The sequence below is a fragment of the Haliotis rufescens genome, unplaced genomic scaffold (genome assembly GCF_023055435.1).
Source record: "Haliotis rufescens isolate VD_foot unplaced genomic scaffold, xgHalRufe1.0.p SCAF_1, whole genome shotgun sequence".
Taxonomy (NCBI): Eukaryota; Metazoa; Mollusca; class Gastropoda; order Lepetellida; family Haliotidae; genus Haliotis; species Haliotis rufescens.
Genome location: NW_025963779.1, coordinates 6,973,328 through 6,993,016, shown reverse-complemented (window position 1 = coordinate 6,993,016; position 19,689 = coordinate 6,973,328). Strand labels below are relative to the sequence as shown.

At 41.5% G+C, this 19,689-nt stretch overlaps 1 protein-coding gene across 1 annotated transcript; it reads left to right on the top strand.

Annotated features, from left to right (window-relative positions):
• The first annotated feature begins 10,223 nt into the window (after window positions 1-10,223).
• On the top strand, window positions 10,224-16,299 carry LOC124136726 (acid-sensing ion channel 2-like). Its single transcript, XM_046502722.2, has 5 exons — window positions 10,224-10,962; window positions 12,522-12,603; window positions 13,451-13,569; window positions 14,838-14,933; window positions 15,327-16,299. Exons 1-5 carry the CDS (start codon window positions 10,504-10,506, stop codon window positions 15,924-15,926), a joined length of 1,356 nt encoding a protein of 451 aa, XP_046358678.2. The 5' UTR covers window positions 10,224-10,503; the 3' UTR covers window positions 15,927-16,299.
• The last annotated feature ends 3,390 nt before the right edge of the window (window positions 16,300-19,689 follow it).

Genomic DNA, 19,689 nt, shown 5'->3' with positions numbered 1-19,689 from the left:
ATATTGGAGACGAGGATGAAGCACCATGGCATGCTCAAACAGTAGCTGAGATAGATTGCAAGATCATACTTGTTAATCATATATCTTCTGTATTGGGGATAGACTTCAAAAAGCTTAGTCCCCATATCGCAAAGTGATTGTAGCTCTATAACAGTCGTAGCTATCTCTAAGATAGACCTACGACAACCAGAGGGACAAGATGTCTTTGTTGAACGAGGCCCTGAATGTCAGCAATTTCATCCTACCAATGTGATGTCGCAAAATCTGTCGGGATGAAACTGCTTATGGTTGGATTAAAGTTATGTAAAAACAGTAAGCTTACACCAAATTGTTTAACTTTTATTTTGATGATGATCATTTTGAGGACAAACGATCTCTGGGAGAGCGTACACCTAGAAAACTGATGTAACATTAATAAGGATAGTTAACAGTATAGTTGGCCAACTTTTCTTCATCGATGAAAGAAAAAATATATATACAAACATTTATTTTCAATAACCGCTGCTGAAATGTGCAGACAGCTGACCTTGACCAGCACAAACTACACCTTTTGCAGAATGTACATACTTGATCGCCAAAGACGTAACGATATTGACATTGATGGGTTTTTTATCCAGGGAACGCAGGGAAGCTTTACGATATTGATGCTTAAACATTATAAGTTAATAAGCTTCATAAGTGTATGTTTTGCTCTTGGGACATCCTGTGATAGTGCATCCTGTGCAGTTGCTGAAACCCAAGACACTAGCTTACTCTCTTGGTTGCTCATTAGTATAATTTCACCGTTAGATCCACCCCATAGAAGTACGGTGAGCCTGGAGTTTGCGTAATCCCTATGTCATTCATCATCAGTGGGGTGTCCGGGGAATGCACAGCAATCTGGCAACTGTAATTACCAATTCAAGCTGCAACGCGCCACTTTTCATTTCTTGTTCAATTGATGTTTCGTTGATATTTAACAATATAATTACATGCGTTGATAGCAATGTGGATTCGAATCCATGAACCACCACGCCATGTATCGACAATGGGATCCAACTCGACATTGCTGTGTAGACGATTATTTTGGGTGAAGAGGAAGTGTTGAAATGCGTATGGCTAGAAAGAAAAGGGATTCCTCCTGCGAATAATCACCTGCTCACCCACAACATAATACCCTGTGCAGTTTACAGCTTATAATTATATTACCATATATTGTACATCGAGAAACATGCACATGGGGGGTTAATAGTTGACAACTCAATAGATACGTTCCTCCATTTAATCCAGAAACGAAACATTTTCTTTCCTCTTTGGATATCTATATGGATTATAAACATATCTACTTGTTCCATCCAGGCGGGTCTGAAATCCAGGTTATGGACAACGAGAATGCCTTAATCCCCGGAATATGTTAAACTGTGTTGAGACTGTCCAGTTATTCCAGAGAATAGCCTGTGCGCAGAGAATCATAATTTTGTTAATTATGTGGCAAAATATGCATTTTTAATAGCTCCTTTCCAACAATATATTATAAAATGATGGTTGTTTGACAAAGCTACGGATTGTGCATTTGGGAGAAGTGTAAAACAGTGTACATTGGCCAAAAGCATTATGATCCGATCGTGATGCAGTCGATGTTTCGTGTGTCTCTCTCCTGTAGGTATTATACGAGAGTTGATTGATTCTGAGCCTCACATAGAAAGACTTGATCTAAATACATTCAAATAATCTCTGTTTCAATATAATTCCCGTCCACTTTGATACAATTTTACCAACGATGTTTAGGGCGAGTAATCCTTCTCTTGGCTGTCTAAAACATTCTCCACAGCAGCTATGACGTCATCTTTCGAGTCGAAATGGGTTCTGGACAAAGCTTACTGCATGTTGGGGAACAGATGGCAGTCTGACTGAGCCAGATTAAGAGAATAAGTTGGATGCTGCACAATAGGCTTGTAGCTACGACAAAGGGTGGTTTGTGCATCTGCGTAATGTCCTGATGGAAGAGCACACCTTTCTCAGCTTCCCAGATCTCGTAGTCGTCTTAATTTCGCCACGTAATTACCCCCAAACCGCAGCAAAATATAGTTTGTTTATTGTGTGGACTTTGGGAACATCATGACACCCTCGACATCACAGAACAGGTAGGCCATAACCTTTCAGCTGATGGGACAGTCTTTGCCTTCTTCGGTGGTAATGGTGATGTCAAATGCTTCCACCGAGTTGATTGTTGTTAATACTCGGACTGGAAGTGGTTAACTCAGGTTTTTATACATAGTCACAAATCGTCGAAAGAACCTTTCTGGATCAGCTTCAAACAGATTATCACGAGGTATGTTGTGCCTATTGCGTTTTTAATCAGATGTCAGACGCTTTGGACCCCAATGAGATGATACTTTCTTCATTGCCAAAGATTCTGATACTGGAATGTACACCTTAGAAATGAAAACTGAACTGGCAATTCGCCGGATTAGTGCCGCTGTTGGTGACATCACATGTCTTCCAGGGCCCACTTGCACAAAGCGATCTTAGCGCTAAGATGATCGTAACTCCCATACATTAGCATAGGCTTACAATAGTCTTAGCGCCCTGAGTGGGCCCTGGACGAGGGTCGTCTTTAAGGCTACCCCTGCCACACTTAAACTCTGGCATAGGAAGGCAAATCCTTCCCTAGTGTTGTACTCCTATCTTTATGGATGGCTTTTGGTGTCAAGCCCTTTTTCTGCAAGTGCTTGATCACTGCATGTTCCTCAAGTGTGTCCATTTTCCAAAGATCCCAGACCGATGCATATTGTATATTTCACAGTGGAACAAGTTGCTGAACTGACTTAATTTATTGTGAATTTACCTCTATGACATCCTGTATTGTCCACAACAAAATATTTCACCATTACGAAATTCCTTCTATATTAGGCTCAGTACTTGACAATCAGCACTGCGTATATACAAGTGGGTGGAATAGGTCTTTAGCAACCCATGCTTGCCGTACAAGGCGACTATGCTTGTCGTAAGAGGTGACTAATGGGATGGGGTGGTCAGGCTCGATGACTTGCTTGATGCATGTCATCGTATCCCAATTGCGTGGATCGATGCTCATGCTATTATTCGCTTTATTGTCTGGTCAAGACTTGATTATTTACAGACCGCCGTCATATAGCTGGAATATTGCTGGGTGGCGTAAAGCAAACAAACATGCAAACAAAGCCTAGCACAATTGCCGGAGACGAAAAACACAATACCTTTTGGAGAGGCTGGATATATTTTATGACAGCTCCGAAATCATATTTATGAACATAGGGATCGGTTTAGTTAATTGATCAAAAAGAACATTGAGAAATCAGGTAAGTTGATTTTATCGGATAGAAAACTTGCAGGGCCTGCTTGGATCCGCTGTGTGGCATTGTTCTATGACTGATCGGACCAAACCCCTTCTGTCATCTACCAGACTGTGTGACACTGTACCCGGCCTGCTTGGATCCGCTGTGTGGCATTGTTCTATGACTGATCGGACCAAACCCCTTCTGTCATCTACCAGACTGTGTGACACTGTACCCGGCCTGCTTGGATCCGCTGTGTGGCATTGTTCTATGACTGATCGGACCAAACCCCTTCTGTCATCTACCAGACTGTGTGACACTGTACCCGGCCTGCTTGGACGTGTGGCCATTGCGTCGATCAGTTGTGAACTTGATGGCACAGCGACGGAAACGTTAACAACGCAATATAGTGGTAACCCGTTAAAGACACAAATTGGGAGCAAATAGTCATCTCGAAACGAAAGTGATTAGTTCTTATTTATTTTTATTTCCGTATGATGTAAAGATGTAACGAGTACACTACCTTGGGGTTTCCAATGAAGTATTAAAAGTGGTCTGCTGTATTTCCGGGCATAAGCACCATCGGTCAGTGTTTGCAATGAGTATTTGGTCATTCGCTGAAAACAGAGTGCTGATCGAGTGTGGTCACTTATTGTAGGGGGCACAGGTCGCCCAGTCGTCTTAGGTGCTACGATTCGCTGTGCAGAGTTGCGTCCGTTGGGCACGCCAGAAACCTATGGTTGTGGGTTCGAATTCCGGTTCGCCCCGATTATGTTTCTAAGTTTGTTAGCACCATACCCGTTCTTGTGTGTTTCACCGAAGTGGTAAACGTCTGAGACCTGCATCACTCCTCCCACATTAAGCTGACACGCCGTGATATAACTTGAAAACTGTTAAAAGCGGCGTTAAACCCAACTCACTCACTCACACACTTATTGTAATTACGTGTATACGCTTTTTGCGCTTGTTCATTGTTACACTGTTTTGGGGAAACTCCTAGGTGTGGCAAAATGATGAAGGGATATCAAATTATCTATAGTGGCGCTATAGGCCAACGGTTTTATTTACCGACTTTAAAAAGCATTATTGTTTAATGCACGAACATCCCACGAGCCACATTCAATGGCCCACATCAAGCAATAAAACTCTTTTTGTGTCTATCATTATCGTTTTCGAGGTGCAGGCATGATTCAATAGATTAGTTGTATTGCAGTTTGTGCGAATGCTTTTCCATTCGTTGATAGTAAACGATTAAATCAATCGATGACAATGCAGAAGTACAGATGGATACGGTCTGTTTAACACAACTGGTTGTATGTATCAGAACAACTTGTATCAATGTGAGCATGAGGTCAATGATGAGTAAGTGTCTCCAGTTGCATGCTTAGGACGAGTTATTGATGTGACATTCTCTGATCGGAACTCCCTGAGTTTGTGGAGGACACGAATGGGACTGGCGCACTATATAGTTTTGCAAACAAGTCATATGTATACTCAACAACAAAAGTTCCTGTGACGCCAATATTTTAGTGTATTTTTCAAACAAGTGTAGTTTGGTTTTTCAATATTGTAGTACATGTATGGAATCAAGTCTCAAAAACGTAACTGCTACAGAAAAGCATGCATTCCATGCAAAAGTTGACTTTTGTGCAAGCCCAATGCATTTCACTACCCAAGAGTATAAAAACCTGTGCGTTAACGGGATTCCATATGCATTGTTTAGCATCGTGCTGACAACCACTCAGAATAACAACAAAATTACGCAATTATTCAACATTACGAAATGCCACGCCTGTCCGAAAATGAGCGTCTGCGAGCTGTTGGTATGCTTGAGTGAGTGAGTGAGTTTGGTTTAACGCCGCTTTTAACAGTATTCCAGTTATATCGCGGCGTGTCAGCTTAATGTGGGAGGAAAGCCCGAAGTGATGCAGGTCTTAGACGTTTACCACTTCGGTGAAACCCACGAGCACGGGTATGGTGCTGACAAACCTAGAAACATAATCGGGGCGAACCGGGATTCGAACCCACAATCATAGGTTTCTGGCGTGCCCAACGGACGCAACTCTGCACAGCCACCCGTGCCCCCCTGGTATGCTTGAAGCAGGATCGAGTCAATGTGATGTTGCAAGACAATTTAATGTCCACAGAAACACCATTTGGTGTTTATGGCAACGTTGGCAACAGACGAATGCTGTCAGAGACCATCCTCGGGGTGGCAGGCCACGCGGAACCAATAATCGACAAGACAACTGGATTCGAGAAACACACCAACGAAATCAATTCCAGCCAGCAACAGCGACTACAAGAAGCATCCCTGGCCTTCGACGAATATCTTCACAAACCGTACGTCGCCGCCTCAGATGTGCAGGGATTGTCGCCAGAAGACCCGCCAGACGTCCCATTTTGAAAGGAAACCACCGTCAAGCACGTCTACAATGGTGCAGACAGCGTCTACGCTGGACGGCCATGCAGTGGGGACAAGTTCTATTCACTGAAGAGTCTCGTTTTCACCTCAGCCACAGCGATGGACGGATTCGAGTGTACCGACGTCGAGGGGAACGTTACGTCAATCATTGTGTCATGGAAGAAGATCGGTTTGTGGGCGGCAGCGTTATGGTATGGGGTGGGATTACAGCAAGAGAGAGGACCCGTTTGATAGTGGTAGAGGGAAATCTCAATGGACACAAAAGTTAAAAGCGACGAGATCATTGGCCCTGTTGTTCTACCCTTTTTGCTTCGTCATAGCCCAGGCATAACCTTTAAACATGACAACGCCCGGCCTTATATTGCTCGACTTGTTCAGGATTTTTTTCAACAAAACAACGTGAATGTCATCCCCTGGCCGGCTCGCTCCCCTGATCTCTCACCAATCGAGCACATGTGGGATGAGATTGATCGGCGCCTTCGACGTCAACCACGTGTTCCACAGACACTCCAGGAATTTCGAAACATGCTCCAGTAGATATGGACAGATATCCCACAGGACTTTGTGCGACGCCTTGTCCATTCCATGAGATGAAGATGTGTTGCTTGCATCGCAACCAGAGGTGGACACACACGCTATTGATTTGTAAATTGACATTTTGGCATGTTTATGGTTTTTTTTAAAATGAAATCACGCATTTTCTGAAGTCAGTATAGCAAATTAAACCATTTGAACGCTTACAGGAGTCTTTTATCTGTTGCAAAACGAAATTGTTTCAGATTTGGTAAAACACATAACTTTGCATTAAATCTTATTCAATGTCACAGGAACTTTTGTTGTCCAGTATATGTCTTTGTCCACTTTTGGTACGTCGTCCATCAAGTTATGAACACTGAGGTCCCATACAGGAATACTGGTTCTCCTACTCCAGTATATGACAGCATGTTTGTTGTTGGGGTCCTAACTGGGACATAGATGTGTATATTCCCAAGGCTTCATTGGCCACATATGTTCTCACACCCGCTGACATGCCTATACCAAACCCCGCCATTATCCTAATATTGCAATTAAACTATTCATACAAACAAATCATTAGTCACAGAAAAACGTAGAAATAACAGATTACATTTCCAATTACCTCTCACATATTGATAACGACAATATATTTAATAAATGACATGGGTGTGCTCAGTACGCCATGGCTGTTTGGATATCACAAATCACAACAAAGTTCTGCCAATTAAACGAATGAAGCAAACTATTTTGAATTTTGTGTGAATTTTGAATAGTGTCTGAGGCGTGCACATTTGCAGCATCAAAATGTCACCGTCACCATTTGCAGGCATCTTTACATACCCTCCACTCTATGTTTTTTCATATCTGAAGATGTACTGCCAAGAAATTTACCCTGGTTCAAATATACACCAACATTATCACAGTGGGGAATACGTACATGCTTCATATATTTTATATATTTTTACTTTAACTATACCTCGTTCCTCCGTGGCCTCCACTGTGTTTGTCCGACCAAACCAGCAAAACCCAAAACCCTGCTATTCTCCAGCTCAAATCCGTCTTTATTTAAGAGTGTTGGTAAATATACTTTATGAGTACTAAGGAATAGCGTAAGCTCTGTGAGGCACTATTACGGAATAAACAACAACTTGGTAGCTGGCATGTAAACACCTCCAACAACAGGTCCGCTAAACAGCAGGCGATATATGTTATTGTTAAAGTCATGGTTAATCCCTGTTCTATCCCTATGATTTGTTAATTTATAACGTGGAAATATCTTTCTTGGCTACTATGTTCTCGCAAACTTGGACCATAATTATTAATAGATTCAGAATTTCTTTCTGACTCTTTTGTCTTTTTCATTTTAAATGCTTGCGAATGCGTAAACAATGGCAATATTCTCAACTATTGAGGGAATGTCACCAAAAGCTTAATATATACGCCTACATTAAGGATTCATAAATTGTATTTCTGATGCAATAGAACATAAGAGAGCTCTAGTATTCATTACAAAATGCATATCGATACATCTCTGACATCCATGTCACAAACAAGGACGCGTTCAGTGCAAGATTTACAGTCGGAAATGTGGATGAAGTGAAAGTTAATGTGAATTACGGAAAGAAATAACAATATGAAGCTCATGCAGGAAGAAAAGGATTTGTTGGACGTCATTGAAATTGTAAGAAACATTGAGCTACAGATATGGTTCTGACAGAGAAGATCGGACCGACATTGAACAGTTGCCAGTGGTGGAATGACAGCCGCTTCCAGTTTAGAGATGACCACTGAGTCATTTGAACGGAACTCGCAAATGTTCGAAAACTTCATGATTTCTATGGCTAATGACGGACATTATGCCTAATGTGTCGATAAATCCGGCACTTTGTTGTGCACGGTTGAGATAACTTTATACAGTTTACATAATGGAGTTTACTCTGGCGCTTCTTCTGATATGTCAACCAGGTGATGTAAAAAAACCCATGGATGTATGGGGCTGGGTCGGAGTTTAACTACTATCCGCCGTAGAAAATGTATGTTGTTCTAGGGGATACTTCTTCAATATACAACACAACTCCGTCTGCGGGTCCACAACGTTTTATTGTGCATGGGAGCTTCACTAGCTGTTTCGTGTTCAGCTCCCAGATCTCAACTGCCAGCTCGCGCCGGTCTTGATGGATATATCTCTTTCTAACATTCATTACTATTCTTTATAAGGTAATACAGCTATGCTATGTAGTATCTCGTCCACAACCCACATGCCTCACGTGCAGTGGTCGTCCTGGTGATCTTACTCTTGGCCTTATAAGACAACAGCATGAAGTTGCAGTCCCACAACTCCAAGAGTATGTATGGCCGGCCTCCCGCATCCCTCACTAGCCCCCGGTGAAACAGCTGTCCAGTGCACGCCTGACCTGTGACCTGGTCACTCCCCCACGAGGGGTTTGCTTGAGGGAGAGGGGGAGGAAATGTGCGCTACTGCCCAGCGCACACTGCTCGCGGTACATTGTATATTACCGCATGTGGTATACTGTATATATCTCTTGAAATACTGTATACTGCATGTGATACTACTTCTCCATATAAACACTGAACGTGTTGAAGAATATACGTGACGTGTAAATACATGGCTAGACACGCTTGTATACAAAACAAAGCAAAAGTAGACGTGTGTTCAAGACATTTCTGAAATTGTTCAATGCTTGAGAAAATACTGTGGACTGTTCAGATTATAAAGAAAATGTAGAAACTAATATCATGTCACGCAGCCATGAGAGGAGATAACATTATGAGGCAGGTACATTGGAGTATTGGGATCCAAAGAAGAAGTGTTTGTTTGTAATTGATAAATCAACTTTGGAATAGCTAAATACACATTTAATGCCAAACACAAGGCCCCCGCCATAGCCATTGACGTCTCTATAGCAACGAAGGGGTAGATTGTTAGGGAAGTATTTTTCACAAATATTTATTCATTTATTCAATAATACAAACATTTCATCATTTTCCGTACTGTGTTTGTTTTCACTGGTTTGTCATTATATCTTAATTCGGGAGACGGTTTAAACACTCACTACTTTTAAACCCTGTGTCAACAGAGGAGGGGGCACGGGTGGCCCAGTCGTCTAAGGCGCCGCGATTCGCAGTGCAGAGTTGCGTTCCTTGGGCACGCCAGCAACCTATGATTGTGGGTTCGAATCCCGGTTCGCCCCGATTATGTTTCTAGGTTTGTCAGCACCATACCCGTGCTCGTGGGTTTCAACGAAGCGGTAAACGTCTGAGACCTGCATCACTTCGGACTTTCCTTCCACATTTAGCTGACACGCCGTGATATAACTTGAATACTGTTAAAAGCGGCGTTAACCCCAACTCACTCTTGATTCAACAGAGGAAATAGTAAGTGCGAAATTAGTAGTGACTATGAGATATGCAAATACTGATAATATAATTCCTTAAGAGCACTATTTCTTAATGACCTAACATCAAATTATTGACGTCAATAATTATCAAGCAAATAAAAACTGTGACAATCATTAGTAGTGTATTTATGTTACACAGCGTCTGTTCAGATTGTTGTTTATAATCATTTAGTCGTGCCATTAGTGATCGTGAAGAATGAAATCAATGGATGTATAGATTAGCTGAACTAGGCTTCGAAACGCCCATAAACGCTTCTTGATTCAGTTAAACAAGTCACCCAAACATACATTGAGTACTGAATACGCTATGACCTGTAGTACATTTGTGTGATCTTCAATTGTAATTCAGTATTGCACCCTTCGTCTCGCACAGATCAATTTGATTCACAGCGGTAATGGGAAATATAATTGGAGCTGTTGTTTATACTTCTGTCTGTAAATAAAAGCGATAAAGGTCTTTCCATAATAAAACTAATGCCTTTTGAATATGTTCACACTTAATCAATTACTAGTAACTTCCGTGGGTGTATGGCATTACACTGTATACGGCACACAAGGACAGGCATCTCACTGTAAGCTGGACGGACGTCATGGCTGAAACAGTCGACATTGGTATGGCGTTCTTCTTACAGAAATAGTTCTTCTAGTATACCAGATTCAAATATCTTACTCAAACAGTCGGCACTGTAGACGTTGATGTGTAATTTGTGATCAGCGACACACCAACACCTGTTCGATACAGGTTATTCTGCTTGCCAGGTGAGAGCCATGGATATGTGACATTTAAGACTTTTGATTTTATAGATTGGCCATCGTTGGCAATCTGTGACACTCTCTAAAACCGAAAATGATTGTAAACAAGGACGGGAATCGTGTTCATCCTCCGCCAAGATTAGCAGACCAGCTGACCATGCAGGGAGTCAAACAGATCGCTGACGTCACATCCGGTAGATTGCGGCGTTCCTTCTGGTTCCTGGTTGTGTGTGGCGGGCTCACCTTCAGCGCCTTCAACATCGCCAAACAGGTCCAGCTTTATCTGTCCGTGCCTGTCAACGTCGATATCGACGTCAAGTTGGCGCAGACACTGCAGTTCCCTACGGTGACTGTGTGCAACACCAACATGTTTAAGAAATCAGAAATTGATAAACTCAATCTAACGGGGGCGCTTAAAGAAGCATTTATATATGATTTCCAAGAAAGAGTAAAATTTGATGACACCAATTACGACTTTTCTGCTGTGGATGATTATTCTATTGAAACCGCCATGTTTAAGTATGGTCTTGACGTCAATGATTCTGTTATACAGGTAAGCAATCCTTTTGTTATCGGTCCACATGAGTTTCGGTATATATAAGAACTTAGAAACTTTGCCCCCGAAAGCCCCTAGGGACTTAATAATGCAGAATGTCTTTCAGTCAGCCGTTCAAGGCCTGAAGACATACACTCTTCATAAAAAGAAACGCACAGGTAGATTTTTAGTAATGTTTTGGTACATAATAAAGTCGATATATTTAATTTAATATTATAGATACAAATATGAAATTTTGGAGCTCGATAGTCACATGTTGTCGTTGTACAGCGAATTGAAAACTGTTCATTGTCATGTCACATAAGGCCACAAGGTAGCGCTGACATACACTCTTCATAAAAAGAAACGCACAGGTAGATTTTTAGTAATTTTTTGGTACCTAATAAAGCCGATATATTTAATTTAAAATCATAGACACAAATATGAAATTTCGGAGCTCGATGGTCACATGCTGTCGTACAGTGAATTGAAAACTGTTAATTGCCATGTCACATAAGGCACAAGGTAGCGCCCTGGGCAGCAATTACGGCTCTGCATCTCCTCGGCACTGACTGGATATGTGTACGAATAGTGTCCTGCGGAATTCTGCGCCATTCTGCTTGTAATGCGTTGGCCAGTTGTGGGAGTGTCTGCGGCGTGTCGGACGTTTTTTCGTACACGTCGATCGAGTTCATCCTAGAGGTGTTCGATTGCGTTGAGATCTGGAGATCTCGACGGCCAGGGTAAATCGTTGATGTAGGCATTATGAAGGTAGTCTACCCAGGCACGAGCTGTGGGCGGTGGAGCATTGTCCTGTTGAAACAGCTCCCTATGGTGGTCAATGATTGGAAGAAGGTGATGTTGAAGATTTTGATTCATGTAGCGATTTGCTGTCAAATATCCCTGAACCACGACCAAGTTGAATGACAAATTATTGGCCTATGCATGCCTTTTAATAGCCACTACCACGAGATACGATTGCGATAACTTGCGCGTGCATTTTGCTTTACTGTTGTCCTCCATGACATATTTGAAAACAAGTGTGAAAACAATGCCAAATCGACAATGGCTGCGTTTTCCATTTTCCAATAACATATATCCAATTTATATACCGATCTGTTGATCTTTTTCTTCAATGAACAACATACTATCTGTGCGTGTCTTTTTTCAAGAGTGTACATTCTTTTTCTCTGAAAATAAATCCGTTAAAACTATGATCATAAGAAATGTTTGCCAAAAGCAGAGCCTATTGCAGGATTCCGACTTTATCATGAACATGTGTTTATGAATCACTATCAAATAGTGTTAACGAAAATTTGAGCGTATCCTGCCCCCGATGGCACCCGTCACAAACACATGCAAAGGCAGGTCATTTGAAAATAAAACACGGGAAGATACGGTTCAAGTCGAAGATGTTTCGGGAAGAAAGTTAATGAAATAGTTTGATCAGATATATGCCCAAATAGTTTATTAGCAGTGGTGACAGAAATAAATAGTTTGTAACCAAACGTCATAATGCTTTCCTTGTGGTTACACGTCTTGATTTCTCGAGGATTTCTGTATGAAATGTTTTTCAGTGTGACTGGATGCAGCAAGAATGTGATGCAACCCACTTGACCGAGACGAAAACGGAGATCGGAGTGTGTTTCTCTTTCAATGGTATACACTGTTTTCACATAAAAAAAAAATCCATTATGAAAATATGTAGCAATTGTCTTATTACCAGAAATGCATCCGAGTCCCATGGCAACAACCCAAACTGTCGACCTATAGTTATATAGGTCTATATACGCAGACCTATAATTAAGGTTCGCACAACCTTACCATGAGGCTGATGTTAAAGCTTCTATCACTTAGTTTTGACTGCAACGTTTGAATAAGGAACGATATTTGCCATGAATAGTACTTCACTAATATCCAGACGTCGGGGGCTTGATGTCGCAGGAAAGTCCCAAGTGATGCAGGTTTTAGATGTTTGGTGAAATCCGTGAGTACAGGTGTGTTGTTGTCAAATCTAGAAACATGATAAGGGAGAGCCATACACTTTTTTGTAGCATGGAAGTCACTGTTTGTTTCTGTTTTGTAAAAATAATAGGAAATGCAACAAATAACAAAACATTTAAAATTGAGGGAGAGCCAAATACAACACATGATTATGGGGATGTAACTATTAAAAAACAATTGCTGTGCCTTTGACGACTGGGCAATCCATACCCCTGTATCCTTGACAGTTTATAAAATAAGTCTATGGAAATGTTCGGCGGATAATCGATTTTGTTTTCTGGCGTTGACGGGGTATAATTATCCAGCCACAAATCACATCAGTAAGATGTCTCTGCCATGCTTCCGTTTAGCATCTTTAAGGGAAATAACATTATCTGTTTGAGAGTTCAGATTTTAGAATGAGATCGTATTTATTTCGATAGATTTATGTAGACCACCTCTTAATCGATAAGGATGAATACGATCCCAAGTGTCAAAATATTCCTTTGTGATCTGTTTTTAGTCAATGGCAGTACACCCACCGTCGGTTCCGGTCGACATTATGGTTTACACCTACTTCTGGATGCGCAATCAGAAGAATTCACAAGGAGTCGCGAGAATACTGAGGGTCCTGGGTTTATGGTACGTGTGTGCCATTATGTAAATTGAAGACAATATGACCCAGGAGAGAGTATACCCCTGTAATTTATATAATCAAGATTGGTTACCCTTGATTGTAAGCGCTGGCATTAATCCTGCTCGACTTTATTACCGTATCACCAAGCCATCAGGCAACAGAAAGCAAGCCTACATTATGGTGCATGTTGGGTAAATAACATAAATATAAAAATAAAGAAATAAGAAATATTTGTCATATCAACATTTATGTTTCTAAAGGCATTTGACTAAACTTATTCTAAGGGGAAATTTGTGCTTTTCTAAGAATTCGAGTTTGACCTATTTGTAAGTTGTATTTAACTCTAGTTGTAATTATCAGTTGAGTTCCAGACAGCCGCGAATTCGACACATCCAGTTAGACGTATGTAGGTTGAAATAGTCCCTGTGGTAAATATAGTAAGAGTTACCTGAACCGGACTGGGAGTTCGACACAACCGTAGATTTGGCACATACGATACATTGGGATTCGGGTGGACAAAAGATACGGTCATGTTTCATAAGATCTTCGTCCAGAGGAGGGTAATCAACAAATGGGAGGGACGTCATTTTGTACATGCGTGGATGACGAATCCCAGCAACCTCCAATAATGACTCCTTTGTGATTCTGTAACAAGGCTTGACAACAGTCAGTCTAGAAAAGTCATTATAAGTAAAATATCGTTATACAAATACAATAACTTTTTTAAAACCAAATATGCAAAAATGCAATCATTTGGAAAATGATATAAAAGGGATTTTATGTCCTCTATCTGGCCACACAGTGGTCCCGGGTCCCGTTCCACAAACCGATCTTAGCGCTAAGGTGATCTTAACTCCAATACTTTAACATGGGCTTGCGGTCATCGTAGCGCTACGATCGTTTTGTGGTGTCATTACAAATTTATACCTTTAAGCTGACTACAGGGGCGCGCTGGTCGGGGTTCAAATCTCAGATTCGCGCCGATCATGAGATTTGCTAAGGCAACGCCATGCACATGCTCGTGGGTTCAGCAAGGTATTCAATGTCTAAGATCTGCATCACTTTTCCTTTGCATGACAAAAATTAGCGCAGTGGCGTCCTGGCCAGGTAGCAACGTCAGTTAATTATTGTATTTATCTTCATTCACCATGCGAAAAGGTACAATTTTGAAAGTATCAGAAAACTAAATGATGTAACATTTCTGCCTACATTTGCAACAAAAGTCTTCTCTTTTTTTAAAAAACCTGTTAATTTTTCACCCCGTATTTGTCAGATTGCCGTGCATTCCCCTGACGTCCCACTGCTGATGAATGACATAGGGATGGCGCTCTCTCCAGGCTCACAGTACTTCTATGGCGTGGAGCTAGCGGTAAGATTATGTGTGAGTTATTCGAATGACTAAGTGATATGGTGTTGCAAGCATTGAGTTATTGCTTCATCAATCCAGCCAGCATTTCTCCAGGGAATGCCAAGAGACAATTGCATAGTGAATCCATATTTAGAAACAGGGTGATGGGTAAAGACATTAATCACAAGGTTACGATACATGTATTATTTGTACATCAGGCTGACTCACACTCGTACATGTCAAGTCACGGGGTACCCATATAGCCATATTTAGAAACAGTGGCATGGGTATATAAAAGGGTACACTCGTACCCAAATATTGTCCTGGGTGTTACCTTCAGGTTTTTAAGTTCCTTCTGAACAGTTCACGCATCCACGTTCTCATTCCATTAACTAACTGATTTCATGTTTCAAGACGACAACGTCACCAAAAGGAATGGATCAGTGTGGGAGCAAGAGACTCAAGTACTACAACAAACCCTACTCCCGCGAGGCTTGCCGCATTGAATGCCTCACCGAGTATGCTCTGGAGCAGTGCTCATGCCGTGACATATATATGCCTGGAAATGGAAAACAATGTTCAGCGCTGAAAGGCCTTCAGTGTTTGGTCCCAGCAATGTATCGGTATCCATCAACTCTTAGAGAATGTGAGTCGTCCTGTCCACAAACCTGCTCCTACACCACGTTCAATGTCCGCTCATCATCCAGTCTAAGGATGACACAAGAATACCTCTCCACGCTTGCAAGCGCCACCAACAAGACACCGGATTACTGGAGAAGTAACTACGTGGCTGTAGACGTCTACTTGTCGTCAATGACGTATCAGAGCATTGAGAAGCGATATGGGTATTCCGTCCTTGAACTGTTCTGTGACATAGGGGGCGCTTTGAGTCTAGTTTTGGGAGCAAGTGTTGTTACTGGTGTGGAATTAATAGACTTCGCAGTACATAGACTCTGTGCTTATTGGTGTTATAAAAGCAATACCAAACGAATAAATGTGAAACCATCGCAATGAAGCTGGCATTTTAGCAAACTATCTCTCTTTGAATAATACAACACAGATTGTGTGCGTGCGTGCGTGCGTGCGTGCGTGCGTCTGTGTGTGTGCGTGCGTGCGTGCGTGCGTGCGTGCGTGCGTGCGTGCGTGCGTGCGTGCGTGCGTGTGTGTGTTATCGAGCATGGACCAGACAATCAAAGAAAATGTGTGACACTGATCAAATGGTTTTATCCAGAAACGACCGGTTTAGCTTCATGCACTCAATAGTTCTGCACAACAAGGTTTGGGTACTGGAATAGTGATTCCGTCCCACGTGCAATTTACCCGTGCACAACCAGTCTTTATTGTTTCTATAGTTATTCCTTCACACTATTTCAATAAAGTTATTTATTCATTATTTTGTTTCTTTGTCAATCCTTTGCAGAGACAATGTTGGATAATAAACACTCTGTCGAACATGTATACATACATCCCACTGGGTGTGTTCCCTCTCTCTGTGGTGACGTCGACAACACTGACAGCCGTTGTCAGAAATGTTCATGTAAAGTTAAGAAAATGGCATTATGATGTATGAATACCATTTGGTGATAGTAAATGGGCATGACTGACTAAACATATAACGTAACTGTATACTAGTAGTCGGTTGCGCTACCGTTTATTTTTTCTAAACCGCTATAAACACTTGGGATTGGGCAAAATTGATCCAACTTAGAAACATTGCCGAACTTTGGAGCAGTGTAAAGAGCAGATGGCCTCAGGCCACACTTATTTTCCTTCTTTGTTATCCACGGTGACATGACAGCCCACAACCTGACACGTAAACAGCAACATGGGTCCATCTAGAATCCGCAGTAACCATTGTCAACAGTGGCCATCAGAGGTATGGAGCCGAAAGACACCAATCGGTTTCAACTTGGGGACAAACCAGCAACCTGGACTGAATTTCATGAACAAATTGTTGGGAGGAGGATTCTCAACAAAATAAATTATGTAATCTTTCGTTTCAGCTGTCACAAATCACTCAAAACAATCTGGACAGATCAAACAACCCCATTTACATATAATCTATAATCCTCTATTTACTTTCTTGGTCATGGAGGGGGCGGTCGGGTAGCCCAGTCGGTAAAGCGTTCGCTCGTCACGCCGAGGACCCGGGTTCGATTCCCGACATGGGTAGAATGTGTGAAGCCCATTTCTGGTGTCCCCCGCCGTGATATTGCTGGAATATTGCTATAGCGGCGTAAAACCATACTCACTCACTCTTGGTCATGGAAACACTATGGGCAGGTATCTGTGGTCTGAGACCAGATACCACAAAGCTATGGCACATAGTGTAAAGGATGGTCTGGTAGAGTCAGTGAGTTTGGTTTAACCCCGCTTTTAACGTGGGAGGAATGCCCCAAGTGATGCAGGTCTCAGACGTTTACCGCTTTGGTGAAACCCACGAGCACGGGTATGATGCTGATAAACCAAGGCACATAATCGGGGCAACCCGGGAATGGAACCCACAATCATAGGTTTCTGTCGTGCCCAAGAGACGCAGCTCGGCACAGCAAATCTCAACCCCTCAGAGGACTAGGGAATCCGTGCCCCCATGTCTGGTGACGACTAAGCGGATGTATGTATTCACGGTAATGGAGGAACATGTGTGTACATAAAAATATATCGATGATGAACCAGAAGGAACAGCTAATTATTATATAACATTATTAATCTCAGAGAGTATCCCACTTTGCAAACCACGGCAGCTTTTACTGACACAAAAAAGTGACGTTTACATTTATACGTCTCCAAGAAGAACAATTTCGTCAGTGGCTACACCATTCGTGACCAACTCGTGTTATTCCGGGTCAAGCCGAATAGCGACTCGTGCCCCTCCCATGGCCATTTTTGCGACCGGGTTCCGTCTTAGCGCAAACGGGCATACCTAAAACAATTGTCAATTCGTTGCGAAATGGCTCACATATATTTCCCCATATATTACATATATTTCAGATGCAATTTAAAGCACATCGGGACGTGCGGAATTATACAGTATGATTGAACACATTTAACTGTATCTTGGGTATATTTTTAGATGTAAAATCAAAAATTATTTCTGAGGGATTCTTTGACGAAGAACTTGAAATCATACGCGCATTCTGATTGGTTTGTCGTATATTCGCACATAACATTCATCGACAGGGGGACGAGTCTTCTTTCAGGTTACGGAAAGAGGCGAGTGGTTAGGAATGTGACTGCACATTACAATTGAATGATGTGTCATGAAGACGAATGATATGTATCCATGTCCAACCTATCACCTGAGATGAACAATTGTAATCCATTCAAATGTTTTTTTGTATTTCTGGAAGAACTATTTTCATACGATTATTCCATATCAGTGTCCACTTGTGACGTGCACCTTATGTTCACAGTCTGACGTCTGTCAAACTGAAGAACACTATGCTGGAAAGACGACTATCCAACCGCGGTATGTGGGGGCGTGCTTGTTGACATGTGTTTACTTGTTACGTGCACCCTAAGTTCACAGTCTGACGCCTGTCAAACTGAAGAACACTATACTGGAAAGACGACTCTCCAACCGCGGTATGTGGGCACATGCTTGTTGACATGTGTTTACCAAGCAAACCTAATAATGTAATCATAGCTATCCATACAAATAAACTCTAAGTCACTGACAATGGAATAAATGCCAGTTCACATTTCCCATTATCCCTCATTTATTGATTAGGACAATATAATTAATAGCATGTACGTGTTCGGCATATATATCCCAGCATTAGCATTATGACAGTGGGGGCCGCTTACATGTAGAATAGATCATCTTTATTTCTTCCAAGTGATGAAGATACATTGATATGAGATATTGCGGTATTCTACTAATGTATATAAACAACGGGTGATATATTGTATGCACAGGCAGTTTCATATCATTATGATATGAAGTTTCTTAGTAGGTTTTTCCACACTTTAACAGTTTTACATACAAGAAGCATTATATTTGTCTATAGATTGTATTCAATAGCCATAGTACTTTCTGTTGGCAAGCCGCCACGTAAACAGGATCGAAAGGTATCGTCATCATCGTTCCAGATACTAGAAAAAGTTGTCACATCTAGTAAATCAATGAGAGACTCAACCAGAATACTTCGTTGTTGTTGGGTCTTTTTACAATACATAAATACATGTTTGATAATATCAAAAGCAAATGTGCCGCATAAACATTCATCAGATTGTATACTGTAGGTGCTAAGACATAATAAATATGCTAAATCATAGAAGTGTTCCGGCCTTTCAGTTGTTAGTAACCATAGTCTGTCTTCCCCAGGTGAACGTATAAGAGAGTATCGTTTTAGGTTTTCTCTTGAATGAAGCTCTTCATAAATTACGTACGGTCACATACACTTATTTGTTCTTTAACTCGACTCGGAATTGAGAAGAGGTGATATGGGTGTTTATATCATTATTGAGTTCATACCTGTTTACTAGTGAAAGCATGTGGTATACGGGTGACATTTTACATTTATCATCTTTTTCTTTAGTTGTATCGAGTTGATACTGAACAAGTCTGTGCTGTATTAGTCTTTTAAATGCAAATTTAATGTCACCATTACATAGTCTTCCAAGTAATAAGAGAGCTCGTTGATCAAGACACTCTCTGGTGACGACGGAAGGAGTGCGTCTAGACAATCTACAAGCAAATAATCCACATGGTAATATTACCCCTTCCCATATACGAACAGTTGGGATAGGATTTAAACCACCACAATATAGCCCA